This window comes from Gracilinanus agilis, chromosome 3 (assembly GCF_016433145.1).
Source record: "Gracilinanus agilis isolate LMUSP501 chromosome 3, AgileGrace, whole genome shotgun sequence".
Classification (NCBI taxonomy): domain Eukaryota; kingdom Metazoa; phylum Chordata; class Mammalia; order Didelphimorphia; family Didelphidae; genus Gracilinanus; species Gracilinanus agilis.
Genome location: NC_058132.1, coordinates 626,153,642 through 626,171,309, shown reverse-complemented (window position 1 = coordinate 626,171,309; position 17,668 = coordinate 626,153,642). Strand labels below are relative to the sequence as shown.

The 17,668-nt window shown below is 38.9% G+C and overlaps 2 protein-coding genes across 2 annotated transcripts in view; both read left to right on the top strand.

The window, feature by feature from the left end:
• Positions 1–11,893, top strand: part of LOC123241950 (SPHK1 interactor, AKAP domain containing) — a 126,461-nt gene extending 114,568 nt beyond the window's left edge. Inside the window, exon 11 of the mRNA XM_044669451.1 lies at positions 11,750–11,893. Within this exon, the coding sequence (XP_044525386.1) occupies positions 11,750–11,893 (144 nt within the window). The remainder of the gene's footprint in view (positions 1–11,749) is intronic.
• Positions 11,894–16,767: 4,874 nt separating this feature from the next.
• On the top strand, positions 16,768–17,611 carry MBLAC1 (metallo-beta-lactamase domain containing 1). Its single transcript, XM_044667600.1, has one exon. It carries the CDS (start codon positions 16,791–16,793, stop codon positions 17,541–17,543), a length of 753 nt encoding a protein of 250 aa, XP_044523535.1. The 5' UTR covers positions 16,768–16,790; the 3' UTR covers positions 17,544–17,611.
• Positions 17,612–17,668: the final 57 nt, after the last annotated feature.

The window sequence follows — 17,668 nt, the reverse complement described above, 5'->3', positions numbered from 1 at the left end:
GGAGGGAGGGAGGGAGGGAGGGAGGAAGGAAGGAAAGGAGGGAGGGAGGGAAGGAAAAAGTCTATCAGTTCTTTTTCTCTAGGAAGATAGTATTTTTCACTATGAGTTTTTGTGATTGTCTTAAAAAATTATCTATATTGTTTTACAGAAGAACATAACTCACAAATGAACTTATCCTAACTTTTGAGGTCTTACAAAGAAAAGAAATCTTAAGTAGATAATTACTAACATTAAAATACAACATACAAAAATTAAATATTATTCTTTTCTCCTACCTCCACTCCCTACTTTCCCCTACCATCTGTCTTAACTCCCATGGTTAACCCTTTCCATACTACTTACTAGCTCAGGATGGGAAGAAAAGAAGGAGCACAGGACTAACATTAAATAAAATTGTCTTAGGGTTATTAACTCAGGTTCAGTGACTCTTCAACTGTATGATTACCTTGACTTCCTCCAGTACCCAATTCTACCATAATACTCCCACAGTTTCCTCTATAATAACTCAACATTTACTCACTTATAACCACCTCTCCTAAGTATTCTATTCCCAAATACATCAAGGGCTAAGACTGTCATCTTTAGAGATCCATGGCAAAATTTCATATTAAGATATAGAGCTAGGAAGGGATCTTAGAGATCATAACGATGAAGTCTTTATTGCTCAAGGTAAATACAGGTAGAAAGTGTATGAGCTAGGATTTAAACCCAAGTATTGTGATTCTAACTCCATCACTCTTTCCACTATGCCATATAATAGTGGCTCAGCAATTGTTATCTATTTCTTATGTTGCAAGTGCTGTAATGTCTATATTAAAAAATGCCTAAATAAGAGAATTATTAGTGTCCATCATATACCAGTGCATTTCATCACCTCATTAATTCTGATTGTTTTTTAATTATGTGCTATTAAATGGCCATTGTTAGGTACCAAGGGAGGGAAAGGAGGACATTATCACTCACTACCACAGATGTGTGATATAAGGGTGATAGCTCCTCATTAATTCCTCATCAACTCTGATAAGGTGACAGGAATTTCTAAGCCAATGTCAGAAAAGGTCATTTTCATTTAACTAATTCCCACTGGGTACTCTCTTCTTGTCTTATTTATTTTGACTTTCACCTCCCTACCAATCATTTTTATTCTATCTCTTCCAATCCAAGAATCACTCTACTAGGCAAGAAAAACAGAAGCCAAATACTAGATTATAGAAATAAGAAGGGATTTCAGAGGTCATTCAGTCCAGACCTTCATTTTACAGCTGAGGAAACTGAGGCCAAAGAAGTTAAGTGACTGGCCTTAGATTACATGGGTTAGTAATCTCTGGAAATGGAATCAGAACTCTGGTCCCAAAGGTTACACAGGTAGAGATGGACCAAGGTCCTCTTACTATAAATGTAGTTCACCCATTCCACCACTGTCCATTATCATCATCCCATCCAGAATGAGCATTTGTTTTATTTCTTCTTTCTCTGCCACAAATTGCTTTTTAAAAATTTTTTTTGTTTTTGTTTTTAACTTTCCTTACCAGCCTTAAGACCTTTTAGTAGGATGTTATTTTTTCTATTAATCCTCATTATCTTCCCTACTTACATCTTTTGTACATTCCTTCTGACTATTTAAGGTTGTCACTAAGTTCCCCTATAAATATTTCTTAATCTCTAGGCAAAACCTCCTTTTTCTTTTTCTTTGTGATTACAATTGTTTCTCTTTGTAGCTTCAGCTTTTAGGTTGACTTCCTTCACAGGCCAAAGGGTCCTACCTCTCTAGCACTGAATAAAAAATAGAAAGAGAGGTCAACAGAACAGAGAATACAAAATGTGACTAGCAATGCCTGCTCTGAAGATAAAGTCAATAAAGTTATTGGTTATTTTGCTTACTGTGCATGATTTATTTGAGAAGATTTATGTGAAGATTATTTTGTACATGTTTATGAAAAAAGATATCATACTTCCCCTTTTACCTATGTATGTTATCTGAAAATTATAAACATAATTTAAATCACCTTCAGTCATGTTTCCAAATGGCAACATTCTAAAAGAACAGCTTTATCACTGAATTTTGCCAACAGTTTACCCTATTGCTAACATGCATCTGAGAAGAAGAATTCATCCTATGTATAATACTATTCTTCAGTTGCAGGTATTAATTATATGCCACTAAAGTATTGATTAAAGGTTAGAATTGGGCATGTAAATAGCATGTAGGTCTCTAAGATCTTCTTGACAAAATACTTGTTCATAAGGATTCAGATGCTTCTGTATATGGAGATAGCTGATTAGTTATTGATTATGATACTGAAGGACAGGAACGGCCCTGATTTTCATTTTTGATTCAGAGAAAAGATAAGGGCAAGTGCCTGTCAAGCCAAGGCTCATTATTAAAATGCCACAACCCAGCAATGGACAAATGTCATGAAATATTTGAAGGCAATTGTCCAATAAAGCAATAAAACCTTTGGCTATAAGAATGAGCTGCAAGTGTCCTTGACCTTCAAATTCAGACTCCTCAGAATCACTAATGCCATCTTCATTTTTATAAAAGAAATCAGGAAAATTTTCTGTTTATCAGCTTTGCAGGTGTTTCAAGGCTAGAGCTGTCTAAGTTTAAGCACTATAGGCTATTGAGCTCATTATTTTTACTTGTGTGCTAGCATATTCTTGAAATCTGCCATGTCAGGAAATCAGCTTGGATTTAGAAACCTTGGGAGGGATTCAAAGACCAGCCTTCAGTTCAAAGGTCTCTATATTATAGCAGAATGAGAGCAACAATACTTCAAGTTCACATAGTATTTAAAAGTTTGCAAACTGAATTACACATAATCCTGCTATAAACAAAGACTTTCTTTCAAATACTGGCATTCTTACAAAATTTGATAAAAATAATATTTCAAATGGTATAGACATTGTAAGTAGTTATTCAAAATCCACACCATTTACATGACATCTCTGGCACGTTCAGCTTTCAATGCTTCATCTGTATTTCCATCTTCATTTTTTGCAAGGTTATTCCAATCCTTGTTGGTATCAGACCCTCCTTTTTTTCTCCTTAGGTAACTTCTCTCACTTCTTTGGGTTTGGGGTCTGACTTTGGAGTTGTGACAGCTTAAGCATAAAACTATTGATTTCCACTGCGATTCACTCTTATTTGTTGTTATTGTTCAGTTGTTATAGTCATGTCCGACTCTTCATGACTCCATTTGGGGTTTTCTTGGCAAAGATACTGGAGTGGTATACCATTTCCTTCTCCAACTCATTTTATATATGCAGAAACTGAGGCAAACAAATTAAGTAACTCACCCAAGGTCACATAGCTAGTACATATCTGAGGCCAGATTTGAACTCAAGAATATGAGTCTTCCTGACTCCAGGCCCAGCACTCTATCTATTGCACCCCTAGCTACCCATTTCTTTCTTAACCTTGGTCTTATCTCTTTCAAACTCTCCTTCATGCTGAGATTGTTTTCTATTTATGAGCTTGTCCTGTATTATCATCCCCATTTTACAGAAGAGGAAGAAAAAGCTCAGGGATGTAAATGATTTGCCCCTATTTACCCAATGAGTAAATAGCAGAACTTCAATCCAAGTTTCCTGATTTCAGATTCAGTGTTCTATTACACTGAGTAGCCTCTGTAAAAGTGAAATTTGGGATATGCCATCTAAAAGTATATATATATATATATATATATTTTTTTTTCCTATGGACACGTGGAAATTATCAAACTACATTTCCCGTGGTCCAACGGGTTTCCATTTCCAGTTCTTTGGGCGTGGGGACCCTACGTCTCCACGCAGAAAAGAGTTTAAATCTCCTGGGTTGGGGGTGAGTGGTCTCTTGGCTAGCAGGCTCGGGGAAGAGATGAGATGTAACAAAATGGAGGCGGCAATTTTGAATTCTTACAAGCGCGTGGTTTAATGACTTTATCTATCAGCATGGCTTTAATTAAAATACTAATATATATATTTTGCTCAGCCTTTATTATTTTTCATATTTATACCTCATCAGTCAATATTAAGTCATTTGGAGTCATTGAATATCATAACATCTGTTTCAGTGACTCTTCTATAAAATTCTAGATTGCCAGTATAACCCTCTTTTCATAGTAAGACATCAGAACCAGGTATCCAAGTCAATGGAATCCCAAAAACAGAGACACGGAAGACAACTTTCTGCTAACACTCCAGAAAATACCTGGCAATCCATGTAGCTTGAGGCAGTGGCATGAGCTAGGGAAAAATTCTCTGGAATCCATGTTTTTCCCTCCTTTATTTTCTTTCTCTATCTTCTACCACTTGCAAGTAAATAATGATTCAAAGAAAGGCGGTAGGAAGAAGCTAGTTTCCTTAGATATTAGATAGATGACTGACTGATTGATAGGTGGAGAGAGAGAGAGAGAGAGAGAGAGATGATAAATTATTGAGAAAGAGAGTGAGATACATGTATGCATATACGGTGATCCCATACCTGTTACAGGACTTACATTCCAAAAACCCCAGGGATATCCCAGTAGCAGGAGAGCAAATAGACCAATGCTAGTCACTGAGCCAGTCAGCACCCAGGATACAGAACACAGCACTGGTGTGGGGCACCCATGGGTCCCTAGCTGTTGGTTAGGAGTTAGTTCAACCCCCACCACCCCACCCCAGGAATATCATCTCTGTCTCAAGTCAGCTTAGCTTTCCCAAGGGGGACAGAAGGGATGGCCTGAGGCCAAAGGGACAGAGTCAGCTGGCCACCCAGCATGAAAGAGGCAGTCAGGCCAGCCAAGCCTCTCTGTCTCCTGGCTGGCTGGCTACAATAGGAAAGGGCCCCTCTGTCCCTGGGCCCCACTTCTAAGGGCCCTGCCCCGCATCCCCTTGAAAGTGTCGTGTTGATGTTATGCGTGTGTCTTTGAGAACTCATTGGCTTCTGTTCCTGCTGCTCTGCTCTGACCTGCTCTCTCCTCTTCTTCAGAGTGACTCCCCTGTGCACCAGGCTAGGCCCCCTCAGGCTTCTCTGCTCCCAATACTCCTGCCCCACCACATTCAGGCCTAGTCCTGCCTCCCCCAGGCTCCCACTCCAGCACCTGTTCCTTCCCCCTCTTCTCCATCTGTGGGCAGCCTCCCAGATATGGTGAGCCCCTACTAGAACTGCCCCAGTCTGGCTGTGTGTCCACAGGTCTCATTCCTCCTCATGGTGAACACACATCTAAGGCCTAGCTTCCCCCTTGAACTCCAGGTGCTAGGGTTATAGGCCTCAGTTCTCTAGTCAGTGTTCTATCCACTGAGACCCCCTTCCTACCTCAAGCTTATCCCCATCCCAGAGTTTTGGACAGAAAGACATTCTCCCTTCTTAGCCCTCTTGTGCCCCCGGGTCTGCTGTCCAAAGCACCTTACCTGGGCTTAGCTGCTCTCTTGGTGGGGCGATGGATAGCAGGGGAGTTGCTGTTGGATTTGTCATTCAATAAACTGGTGGTTTCTTACAAAAAAAAACCCTCTGTGATACAGAATTAGATATTTGAAATTTGAAAAAAAAATAACCCATGATACAGTGAATATTTTTTATTTTTTTATTTTTTCTTATTCTCTAGATTTTTAAAATTAATTTATTTTTAGAATATTTTCCCATGGTTACATGATTCATGTTCTTTCCCTCTCCTCAAACCCCCCTAATCCTCCCCCATAGCCTACATGCAATTCCATTAGGAATTACATGTACCATCAATCAAGACCTATTTCTATATTATTGATATTTGCACTAGGTTGATTGTTTAGCGTCTATATCCCCAATAATATCCCCCTCAACCCATGTGTCCAAGCAGTTGTTTTTCTTTCCTTTCCTTTCCTTTCCTTTCCTTTCCTTTCCTTTCCTTTCCTTTCCTTTCCTTTCCTTTCCTTTCCTTTTCTTTTCTTTTGTGTTTCTACTCCCACAGTTCTCCCTCTGGATGTGGATAGTTTTCTTTCTCATAAATCCCTCAGAATTGTCCTGGGTCGTTGCATTGCTGCTAGTACAGAAGTCCATTACATTCTATCATGCCACAGTGTATCAGTACAATGTTCTTCTGGTTCTGGACCTTTCACGCTGCATCAATTCCTGGAGGTCTTTCCAGTTCACGTGGAATTCCTCCAGTTCATTATTTCTTTGAGCACAATAGTATTCTATCACCAGCAGATACCATAATTTGTTCAGCCATTCCCCAATTGAAGGGCATCCCCTCATTTTCCAGTTTTTTGCCACTACAAAGAGCGCGGCTATAAATATTTTTGTACAAGTCTTTTTCTGTATTATCACTTTGGGGTATAACCCCAGCAGTGGTATGGTTGGATTAAAGGGCAGGCAGTCTTTTAGTGCCCTTTGGACACAGTTCCAAATTGCCATCCAGAATGGTTGGATCAATTCACAACTCCACCAGCAATGCCTCAATGTCCCAATTTTGCCACATCCCTCCAGCATTTATTACTTTCCTTTGCTGTCATATTAGCCAATCTGCTAGGTGTGAGGCGGTACCTCAGAGTTGTTTTGATTTGCATTTCTCTAATTATAAGAGATTTAGAACACTTTCTCCTGTGCTTATGGATAGTTTTGACTTCTTTATCTGAAAATTGCCTATTCGTGTCCCTTGCCCATTTATCAATTGGGGAATGGCTTGATTTTTTGTACAATTGATTTAGCCCTTTATATATTTGAGTAATTAAACCTTTGTCAGAGTTTTTTGTTTAAAGACTTTTTTCCCAATTTGTTGATTCCCTTCTAATTTTGGTTGCACTAGTTTTGTTTGTACAAAACCTTTTTAATTTAATGTAATCAAAATTATTTATTTTACATTTTGTAATTAATTTTTTCTAACTCTTGCTTGGTTTAAAAATCTTTCCTTTCCCAAAGATCTGGCAAGTATACTACTCTGTGTTCCCCTAATTTACTTAGTTTCCTTCTTTATATTCAAGTCATTCACCCATTCTGAATTTATCTTGGTGTAGGGTGTGAGATGTTGATCTAAACCTAATCTCTCCCATATTGTTTTCCCAGCAGTTTTTGTCAAATAGTGGATTTTTGTCCCAGAAGTTGGGCTCTTTGGGTTTATCATTCACTGTCTTGCTGACGTCACTTACCCCAAGTCTATTCCACTGATCATCCCTTCTATCTCTTAGCCAGTACCATATTGGTTGTTTTTTTTTAAACCCTTATACTTCGGTGTATTGTCTCATAGGTGGAAGATTGGTAAGAGTGGGCAATGGGGGTCAAGTGACTTGCCCAGGGTCACACAGCTGGGAAGTGGCTGAGGCCGGGTTTGAACCTAGGACCTCCTGTCTCTAGGCCTGACTCTCACTCCACTGAGCTACCTAGCTGCCCCCCAGTACCATATTGTTTTGATGACCACTGCTTTATAGTATAGTTTAATATCTGGTACTGCTAGGCCACCTTCCTTCATGTTTTTTCATTATTTCCCTTGATATTCTTGATCTTTTGTTCTTCCAAATGAACTTCGTTATAGTTTTTTCTAATTCAGTAAAAAAGTTTTTTGGTAGTTTGATAGGTATGGCACTAAATAAGTAAATTAATTTGGGTAGAATGGTCATTTTTATTATGTTAGCTTGTCCTACCCATGAACAATCAATGTTTTTCCAATTGTTTAGATTTAGTTTTAATTGTTTGGAAAGTGTTTTATAGTTGTGTTCTTATAATTCCTGTGTTTTTTTTGGTAGATAGTGATGGGTAAACTTTATAAAGAAGGGGCCAAAGGAAAGGAAATGCTCATCTGTCAATCTGTTTCTAAGGCAACTCTTTCGAAGTTTCATTGTATTGTATCCTACTCACTATATTCATCAGATTAGGAATAATGTCACATGGCTAGATAGAACATTTCAGGGAACTGCATCCAGGCCGCAGGCCATAGTTTGCCCATCACTGGTTTAGGGTGATTTTGAATGGTGTTTCTCTTTCTAACTCTTGCTGCTGAGATGTGTTGGAAATATATAGAAATGCTGATGATTTATGTGCATTTATTTTGTATCCTTCAACTTTACTAAAGTTGTTGATTATTTCCACTAGTTTTTTAGTTGATTCTCTAGGATTTTTTTAAGTAGACCATCATATCATCTAGAAAGAGTGATAGCTTGGTCTCCTCATTGCCTATTTTAATACCTTCAATTTCTTTTTCTTCTCTAATTGCTACTGCTAGTGTTTCTAGTACTATGTTGAATAGTAGAGGTGATAATGAGCATCCTTGTTTCACACCTGATCTTATTGGGAATGCTTCTAATTTATCCCCATTGCATATGATGCTTGTTGATGGTTTCCCCCACAATAATGGGGTAAACATTGAGAGGCAATATGCAAAAGCCACCATAGTCTTCTGGCTATAACATAACCATTGATATCTAAAAGCATTTGTCTTCCAAGACAAATGGTGACTCCTAGAAAATGGTGACCTGGACCTGCATATGAGATGGGCTGAAGTTGTTCCTCGGCTTCCCAAGATGCTTTCTATTTTCAGGAACTCTAGTCTCTCTATATGCTCATATTCTCTACTACTCTGCTACTACTATTCTCTACCTTCCATGATGAAAACTTGCCCAAATTCTTCCATTCACACTTAAAGGCAAATAACAGAGAACAGCTTCAAGTGATTTTCCTCTGTAAAGAATTTTCACTTTAATTAATAGGCATCAAGATCTTTAAGCTAAAGGGATAAAGTTCTGTGCATGGAATTTCAGGGATCTACTAGTCAATGGAATGGGGCATGGATTGGGAATGTCATCATCCTAGATCAACACCTGGCTCTGCTGATTCTAAGTTCATCATACTTTATCTCACCTGGATGATCTTCTAGCTCTGAAATACTGCCTGTCTCTCCCCCTCACAATCCCTATATAAAGAGCTCTAAGATCCTCCTTGTGCTTACCAAATATTCAACCTGAAATACTTTATTTTCCAAAATGGAAAATATTTTCACTTAGATTAAGCCTACACAAAGTAAAAGACATAAAGCCCTAATTTTAACAACTACATAAATTAGTTGGTCTTGTGATCACATATATACTCATTGCTTAAAATGTTTTGCCTAATTTAAGCTGGTGGGACAGAGAACCAGAAAAACTACAGCATTCTACTTAATGGCTAAATAAGAAATGACCACAATTTTAGAAATAGCAGACTTCCAAACTCTAGAATACAGATCTAAGAAGTACTAACTGATCATCCAAAAGGTAGAATCTTATACCTCTTAATAAGAGTCTAAATTCCCAGACCCCTGTTTCCCTCAGTGCTCAACAGGGATATCTCTTACCAAATCATATCCTCACACTTAATCCCAAAGTAAAGTATGGTTTAGTAGAAAGTGGACTATTTTGTAATTCAGGACCCTTGGGTTCTAATCTTAGCTATGCAAATAAACTGTATGGCCTTGAACAAATCAAGGTTACTCTCCAAGCTTTAGCTATAAAAATGAGGTTTGAATAGAAACAGCACAATAGAAAGAATACCATCTCTGAAGTCATAAGATGGGTTTAAATTCTTCTATCACTGACTATGTGTGAGATTTCAATTTCTATACCCATCTATAGAAATTTTTTGAGCACCCATATGCAATGTATACATTGAGCTACTCATTTATAAATTATATACATGTACTATCAATGAACCAATAAGCATTACTTAAATAACTACTATGTGCCAGTTCCTAGGCAAGGATCTGAAGATACAAATATAAAGACTAAAGCAATCATTACTCATAAGGAGCTTATTGCCTAATGGAGAGAAAAACAAATATTTTATGTAAGTATATACAGAATAAACATAAAGAAAATACAAATAAATTCAAAATATTTAAATTCAAGATAGTTTGGAAAGAAGGCACTAGATGTTGGGAGGGATCACACAGAAAGTAATGCTTAAGCTTAAAAGAAGAGACAATAAGGAAAGTTTAAGTATATTCTAGGAAAGGGGATGAATGAAACAATATAGAAGATGAAGCATTTCATAAGAACAATAGGAGGAACATTTTGGCTAGATCATAGACATGGGGAAGACTTAAGTATAATGCTCAGTTTATCTCAAAGGATAATGGTGCCTTTACCAGAAACGGGAAAATTTTAAAAAGGGAAGTGTTGGAAGTGGAAAGAGGTGAGGAAAGGAAAGATTTCAGTTTTAGACAAGTTGAATCTGGGATTCTTCTATGGCAGCATTGGTGAACCTTTAATGAGTTTTAGTGCCCAGAGGGCAAATTCAAGCTGTCTGTGAGCCCCCACTTTATGGGAGAGAGCTAAGGGATAAAGTGCTTGCTTTGGACACTAGACCTAGGGGTGGGGTATGCAAAAAATGTCGTTGGGTGCTGGGAAGAGGGGGAATGGAGCACCTCCCCTGAGTGTGGGCTCTCCACTCATGCCATGTCTTCACCAACATGGCTCTCAGGCATACAGTTTGAAATGTTTAATAGGCAACTAGTAATGTGGAACTAAAGCACAAAGGAGAAAGTTAAGCTGTTTGCCTAGATCTGTGTCATCTCATAGAGATAATAATTAAACCCACTGTAACTGTTGCAGTTACCAAGAGAGAAAAGAGAATGGAAGAATGACTAGAACAAACCTTGGGGGACATTCAAAATAAGGCATAATGATATGGATTATGAGATCTGCTACTTGAGGAGAAACCAGGAGAGAACAGTGGCAAAAAAATCCAGAAAGAATATCTAGGAAGAGAGTGTTAAGAAGGATGAAAGCTGATAAGGCTAGCAGATTGTATTAATAGTAATATATATTTTAAAACATATAAAAATAGAAATTATTAATATTTGATGCAAAGTCAATAGGGATACAATGGAGTTTTAAAATAAGATCAAACCTGTGGTTTAAGAAAATCATGTGGAGTATGCAATGGAGTGGAGAGAGCCTTGAGGCAAAGAAATCTTTCTTCAGCAAGTGGTTATTGCAATATATCCAGGAAAAAGATGATATGATAAAGATATGAAATATGCTGGTAGTTATATAAGTAAAGAAAAAGGAGCAGAGGTTGAGAAGGTAGAAATGACAAGATATGACAGTTAATGGGAGATGTTAGTGAAGAGTCAAAGGTGATAGCAATATAGCAAATGTGGTTTGGGAAGAGAAGATGTCACAAAGCCCATATCCATACATGCTGTGAGACTCATTCTGTCCTACCAAAATGGAAGAGAAAGGAGATGGGGCTCTTACTCACCAATCATTGTCCCCAGTACTAATCACTTAAGAAGTTGGAAGAGTGACCTGGTAAGCCAGTAGAAACTACAACAATCATGGAAAGAGGTTGGTTAAACGAATGCCATTCAATTCTATTTGAAAATTCTATCTTTTTCAGTAATAGTAAAGGTAATTTACAACAGGGCAACTATGTAGCACAGTAGACAGAGTGCCAGACCTGGAGTCTGGAGGATCTGGGTTCAGACACTTCCTGTGTGACCCTGGCAAGTCATTTAACCCCTTTTGCCTAGCCCTTGCCAATCTTCTTAGAATTGATACTACAACAAAGGGTAAGAATTGGACCATTTTTTAGTTGTTGTTTTTTTTTTTAAGTAAATTACAGAGCTATTTATGAATATAACCAAGTAAAGAATCTAGGTAACTAACATTATCTGAGACAATCTTTTCAATTTGATCTTTCAAAAGTTCAAAAGAAAAAAGAAATAACCCAAAATATAGAAGAGAACAAACCAATGGCCCTTTCTATTGACACTTGCTTTCATAAGTCAAAGAACATCCAATAAGTAATTAAACCTAATTTTTTGCTTAATTTCAGTTCCTGGATGTTGTACAGCTAGTTCATCAGAAAGCCTGGAAGGTGGGTGATATATTTCATGCTGTGGTCCAATATTGCAAGCTGCATGAGGAGAGAAAGGAAGTGAAACCAAGCCTCTTTGACTGGCTGCTAGAGCTGGGATAAGGCAACTGGCCTGCAAAGTCTTTTCACCTTTTATTCCAACTTTGGTTACAGTGGTTTGTGCAATGCTATGAAATTTTCCAAATCATTAGCAGAATTATTTTTTTTAAATCTCCTCCTAAAGTCTGTTACACACAGGTATGCTCAAAAAAATAATGAAATGAAATTAATAAGTTTTTATTCATTATTAGAACCTGTGGTGAGTTTTGAAATATAGTGCTTTAGAACATACTGTATCAAAAGGGAAATTCTTTTTTGTGCTGACATAGGTAAGCTTGTGAATAGGCTTGAACCAAATGAAGATTGCTGTGGCTTCAGATTTTTATAATAAAATGTCATGTGGAATATCTTTCTTTACATGAATCAACTGAAAATTAAAATTGGTCAAGAGTTTTATAAATAATGATATCAATTTCATGTATGGTAATCAATAAGAACCAACTCTCAGAAATGCTTAAGAAATGATGGCAGAAGTTTTAAGTCTCTATTAATGGATTGAGCTCCGGGCTTGGAATCAGGAAGATTCTTCTTCTTGAGTTCAAATCCAGTCACAGACACTTATTTGTGTGACCCTGGGCAAGTCATTTAACCTTGTTTACTTCTATTCCCTTATTTTAAAATGAGTAGGAAAAGGAAATGGCAAACTGATTCATTATTTTTACCAAGAAAACCCTATAAGGGGTCAGGAAGAGTAGGACATGACTAAAGCATGAACCAAACAACAAAATAAGGCTCAATGTGTTACCTTTTTCAGATCTATTTCTGTAGACTTTACCCAAAATATTTCCAAGGCTTTCCACTGAGATTTATGTCTTCAGTGTAATCTGCCAACAAATGCTGCCCCTCCCTTAAAGCAACTGAAAACTTCTCTAATTATAAAAACACCAGTATTTCAGGGTAAAATATTGCTTTCTCTAAATAACTTTACACTGTACAATCTGTATTTTAAGAAGAACATTATTAGAAAAACCTCTTTGAGGAAATTGCCTCCGAGTTTCACTTTTATTTTTATTGAAGAAAAGGAAAGGGTTTTGACCTCTGTACTGAGTGGTTCATTTTGAATATGAATATTTTGATGGAGTATACCATATTGTGCTGCTTCTGAGGCATTCGTGTGATTGGTATGTCATATGCTAGTGCTGACATGACCAATTTGTACCACATGCTTAATTATTGATTCTCCTGACTCTGCCAACTTGAAATTTTAAAAAAATCTTATCATCTTTAGAATGTTTAGAAAACAATTTGCTGCCATGGGAAAAAAGAGTATCCATCTTTCCACAACAATCTTATTACAGAATAATATTGCTGCCTCTGCTCTGCCAATGGAAAGTAAAATATTCCCTAACTTTTATTTTCATGCTCAAAAGTTTCTCAAAAGAATTCTTAAAATATTATTCTTCTTTTGCACTAGTTTTGAAAATTCTGAAGTTTAAAAAAAAAAGGATGAAAAAAAAACTTATAATCAACATTATTGCCCCAAGATCCATTTCTATCCAAGTTCATGTTGAAATGGGAAAAAAAATGGTTCCCTGCCAGCCATTCTTTCTCCAGAGCTTCTTTACCTTGTCTAATCAGGCCCATTTAATGGTCCTAGATGATTCAGATCACAGAATTCACACTATGCCCAGTATTCAAATTAAAATCATATCCAGGATAAAAAACCAAAAGTACTTTGTCCAATGAAGGAGAAAGGAATGTTTTTCTTTTTCAACTCTTAATAACTGTATGTAGCCTTTATCATTATAGAATACATGTTTACTTATCTTACAAAGCACAAATTATATGACTGGACTGTAAAAGTGTGATGCTGTTAAATATGTTGTATTTAATGTTGCAAATTAAATAAATTTATGTTACAGAATTTGGCATCTTAGAAGTTTATTCCCCTCCCCCTTAAAATAATGTGTGTGTGTGTGTGTGTGTGTGTGTATGTGTGTGTGTGTTTTCATGTGGGAAATGAGGCAATGATGTATAGTAGAAAACAACCAAGAAAACTCAGGGATAAGTATGGGTTTGAACACACACACACACAACTTTATTATTTTCTGTGAACTATTAGGCAATCACTTTCCTTTTCTGGGGTTCAGTTTCCTCATTGGTAAAATGGGCTAGATGAATGTTAAGGATCCTTCTAGTTCTAAAATTTTATGAGTCTATGAATTGCTCATAGTGAAAAGCTTTGGCTTCTCCTCTTACTCTAGAAAAACATAATAAATAAATGTTCCTCTATTATCCTTCTTTAGAGGGCCTTTAGATTTGATCCATTGGTAAGAGCATCCAGATGTGTTTTTTATTAGATACATCTTCTGTCAGAAACCAATGTATTATTTGTCCTTCACCGCCCTGGGGACCTTCTGATATCCTCCTATCTTCTAGGCTTGAGCTTTGTTCTCTTAACAGTTATTTCTCTGAGTGCACAAAGAATTGGTATAGAGGAAAAAAAACACTGGTTTTGTAGTCAGAGGATATTCATATCCCAACTCTGTTAGTGGGAGGTTGTCACCTAAGATTCTGTGGACTAGAAGACTGGATACCTAGGATCTCTGACAGTAAGCAAATTAATGAACCTCCCCTAAAAGAGGTGGACAAGCAAACTACTACAGTCTCTTCTATCTCAGGCAATAAATGTTGGTCATATCTAAATGAAACATTTCATTAATATTTGAGAAAGCAGAGAAGAAATAAATAAGGCCTAGAATTTTCCAAATGCCAGTCAACAGAGCCTTCCTGATTATCTCAGACTACTTTCCTCTACCTATATAGCATCTAATATAAATTTTCTATATCCCCAGGTATGGTGCTCTGCACATAGTAGGTGTTTGAAATATGCACTGATGTAATTTTTTCTCTCAAATATAGCTTACAACTTATAACAACAATAACCAAAAATCTGCCTAACACGTTGTAGTGATATTTCCTGAGGACAACAAAGCACTTTTTCAATAAGCATTTAAATCGATCATCAAACGCGAGGCCCTGTGGTGAACAAAAATACAAAAAGAGGAATGAAACCATTCCTAAGAAGCTCACATTTATCTATTGTACAACTGATATGAATTCTCCAACTTAATATTCTGTTAACTGGACACACCATTGTTATCAATGAACATGAATATTTCATGTTTCTATGCCAACCATTCTCCACTACCTGTTCTAAACACAAACATGGAAAGAGATTTCTAGATTCATTTTTTTCCCGGCCAATAACGCTCAGAATTCCTCAAAAAGTGGCCAGTCAGATGTTGAGGTACACTAAGCCTTACTCAATGAACAGATTTTACTTCTTGGGGGAAGAAGTGTTGCTAAAGCATCTGCAAACACATAGATTGGAGGAAAATTCCTACCATGACATAAACATATAAAGAAATCTAACACATAATTTCTTTTACAAATTGATACTGTTAGTGCCAGACTCTCTAAGCTTACCTTCCACATATTCTGTATTAATCTTATATTTTCTGATTTATATGTCAGTCAACAAGCATTTATTAAGCAGATACATGATAAGCACTGGGGATACTGAGAAAATCAAAACCCATTTCCTGATCTGGAGTTCACATTCTAATGGGGGAAACAATATCCAAGTATAGTGTAACTATGTACATACAATGTGTACAATATGAATGTGTTCTCACACATCAAAGACAAGCTTTCTGAAGATAGGGAGGTTTTGTTTTTTCTATTTCCTTAAGACTTTAGAACCATAGATTTATTGCTGGAAGGGCCCTGAGAGGCCACTAAATTCATCACATTTTAGAGAAAAGGATACTGAAGAGAAGAGTTAAACATTTTGCTCAGGTTCATATAACTAGTGTCCTGTCTCAGGACTTGAATTCTTACTAACTCCAAAGTTCTTACACAAATAGTCAAAGATAGTGCAAGGTTTGACATATAGAAGGTGCTTAATAAATGCTTGTTGACTGATTGAATGAAGTTACAAAACCACCTTCCCTAGAGTCCTGCTGAGCTCTGACGAGAGTATCAACTGGCCCATCAACCCTGAACTAAGCACAGGAGGACAAGAGGGAACCTGTAGCCAGCAACCATTGGTTTGGGGGAGGCAGAGAAAAGGGAGGGATGGCAACTGGGAATTGTTCTGCCCGTGAGAAAGAACGGGTCTTATGTCGAGTGACCCACCCTGCTTCCCTCTGAGGAAGAGAGGTTAGAAAAAAGTGGCTACCAAGAGAGAGGTGAGAGACAGACAGACAGAGACAGAGAGGAGAAGGGGAAATGAGAGAAATAAGGCAAAAAAGAAAAGAGACAAGGAAAAAAGAGATAAAAGGAGGAATGGCAGCTGGATACTGTCCATGAGAAAGAAGGCTGTCAAACGGAAAGTGACCCACTATGCTTCCCTCAGAGGAAGAGAAGGAATGAGAGTGCAGCTTCAGAGAGAGAGAGAAGAGAGAGGAAAGAAATTAAGAGGAAAAAAAGGTCAGAGAAAGAGGCAAGGAGAAAAATTAAGAGAGAAAAGAGGAAAAGAAATTTAGAGAAAGAGGAGGGAGGGAAGGAACTGAACGTAGCAGAAGAAGCAAGATAAATGGAACGTAGAGTGTACAGTAAGGAAGAGCTGGTGGCTCAAGACGGGAAAAGGCTCGTGATTTTGTGAACCAGAATTCTGCATATTTCATATATACCTTCCGAGGTTCTCAAACATCGACTTCCTGCCCCTTGGATAACTGCTGCCTGTACCTATGCCTACCCGGCACCAGGAGTCTACTTCCGGGGTAACAGGAAATGACGCAAAAGGCCATTTCCGTACGGATGGCCAGAACTGTCAGTGAAGTCAGCATGGTCAGCGCCATCTTGGCAGCACTCTAGGGAGTACGGAATCTGAGGGAAGTCAAAAGCCGCTGGCGCTTTTTCTGAGCGCGCTGTTCAACTTTGGACGTTCCTAACCATGAGTCTGCGGGTGCGGACGGAACCCCTGCATGGGGACCTTCCGCTGTCGATCCCGGGGGACCCCTACTCGGTAGTAGTGCTGCTGCAGGGCTACTCGGAGCCGGAGGGAGTGGGGGGAGCGCAGAGAGCGGATGGTTCTGTGACTCTGGTGCTGCCCAAAGCGTGGAAACCGCGTAGCACGCGTTGGGAGGCCCCTGCGGAGCTGGATACGCAGGTTGCACTGGAGCAAGCGGGCTCCGGCCCAGTGCTGGTGGACACCGGAGGACCCTGGGCTCGAAATTCCCTGCTGGCCGCACTGGCCACACATGGCGTGGCCCAGGACGCTGTGACCCTTGTGGTGGGCACCCACGGCCACTCAGACCACGTGGGCAGCCTGGGGCTGTTCCCGTGTTCCTCGCTCCTAGTCTCCCACGATTTTTGTCTCCCAGGGGGCCTCTACCTGCCCCATGGGCTGAGCGAGACGAACCCACTGCGTCTTGGTCCTGGACTTGAAATCTGGGCCACTCCGGGCCACGCGGGCCTGGGTGACGTGAGCGTGGTAGTGACTGGCACCGCCTTGGGTACTGTGATAGTGGCTGGAGATGTGTTCGAGCGGGAGGGCGACGGCGATAGCTGGCGGCAGCTCAGTGAGGATCCCACCGCCCAAGAGCGCAGCCGGCAAAGGGTGCTGGCGGCCGCCGACGTCGTGGTGCCTGGCCACGGGGGACCCTTTAGGGTCTTTAGAGACCCTGGGGACCACGCAGTGGAATGACCTAGTACCAAGGGGTTTACAAGCATGGACTCGGGGATCTGCCCTGGAAGGGTACCTGCCTGGTCCAAGAAGCTTTCCCAGACTCAGAGACAGAGAAGCTGTGGGAGGGTGGGGGGTGGGGTAGG

Coding starts and splice junctions, on each gene's coding strand:
- MBLAC1 (XM_044667600.1), top strand. CDS start 16,791: ATGAGTCTGCGGGTGCGGACGGAACCCCTGCATGGGGACCTTCCGCTG.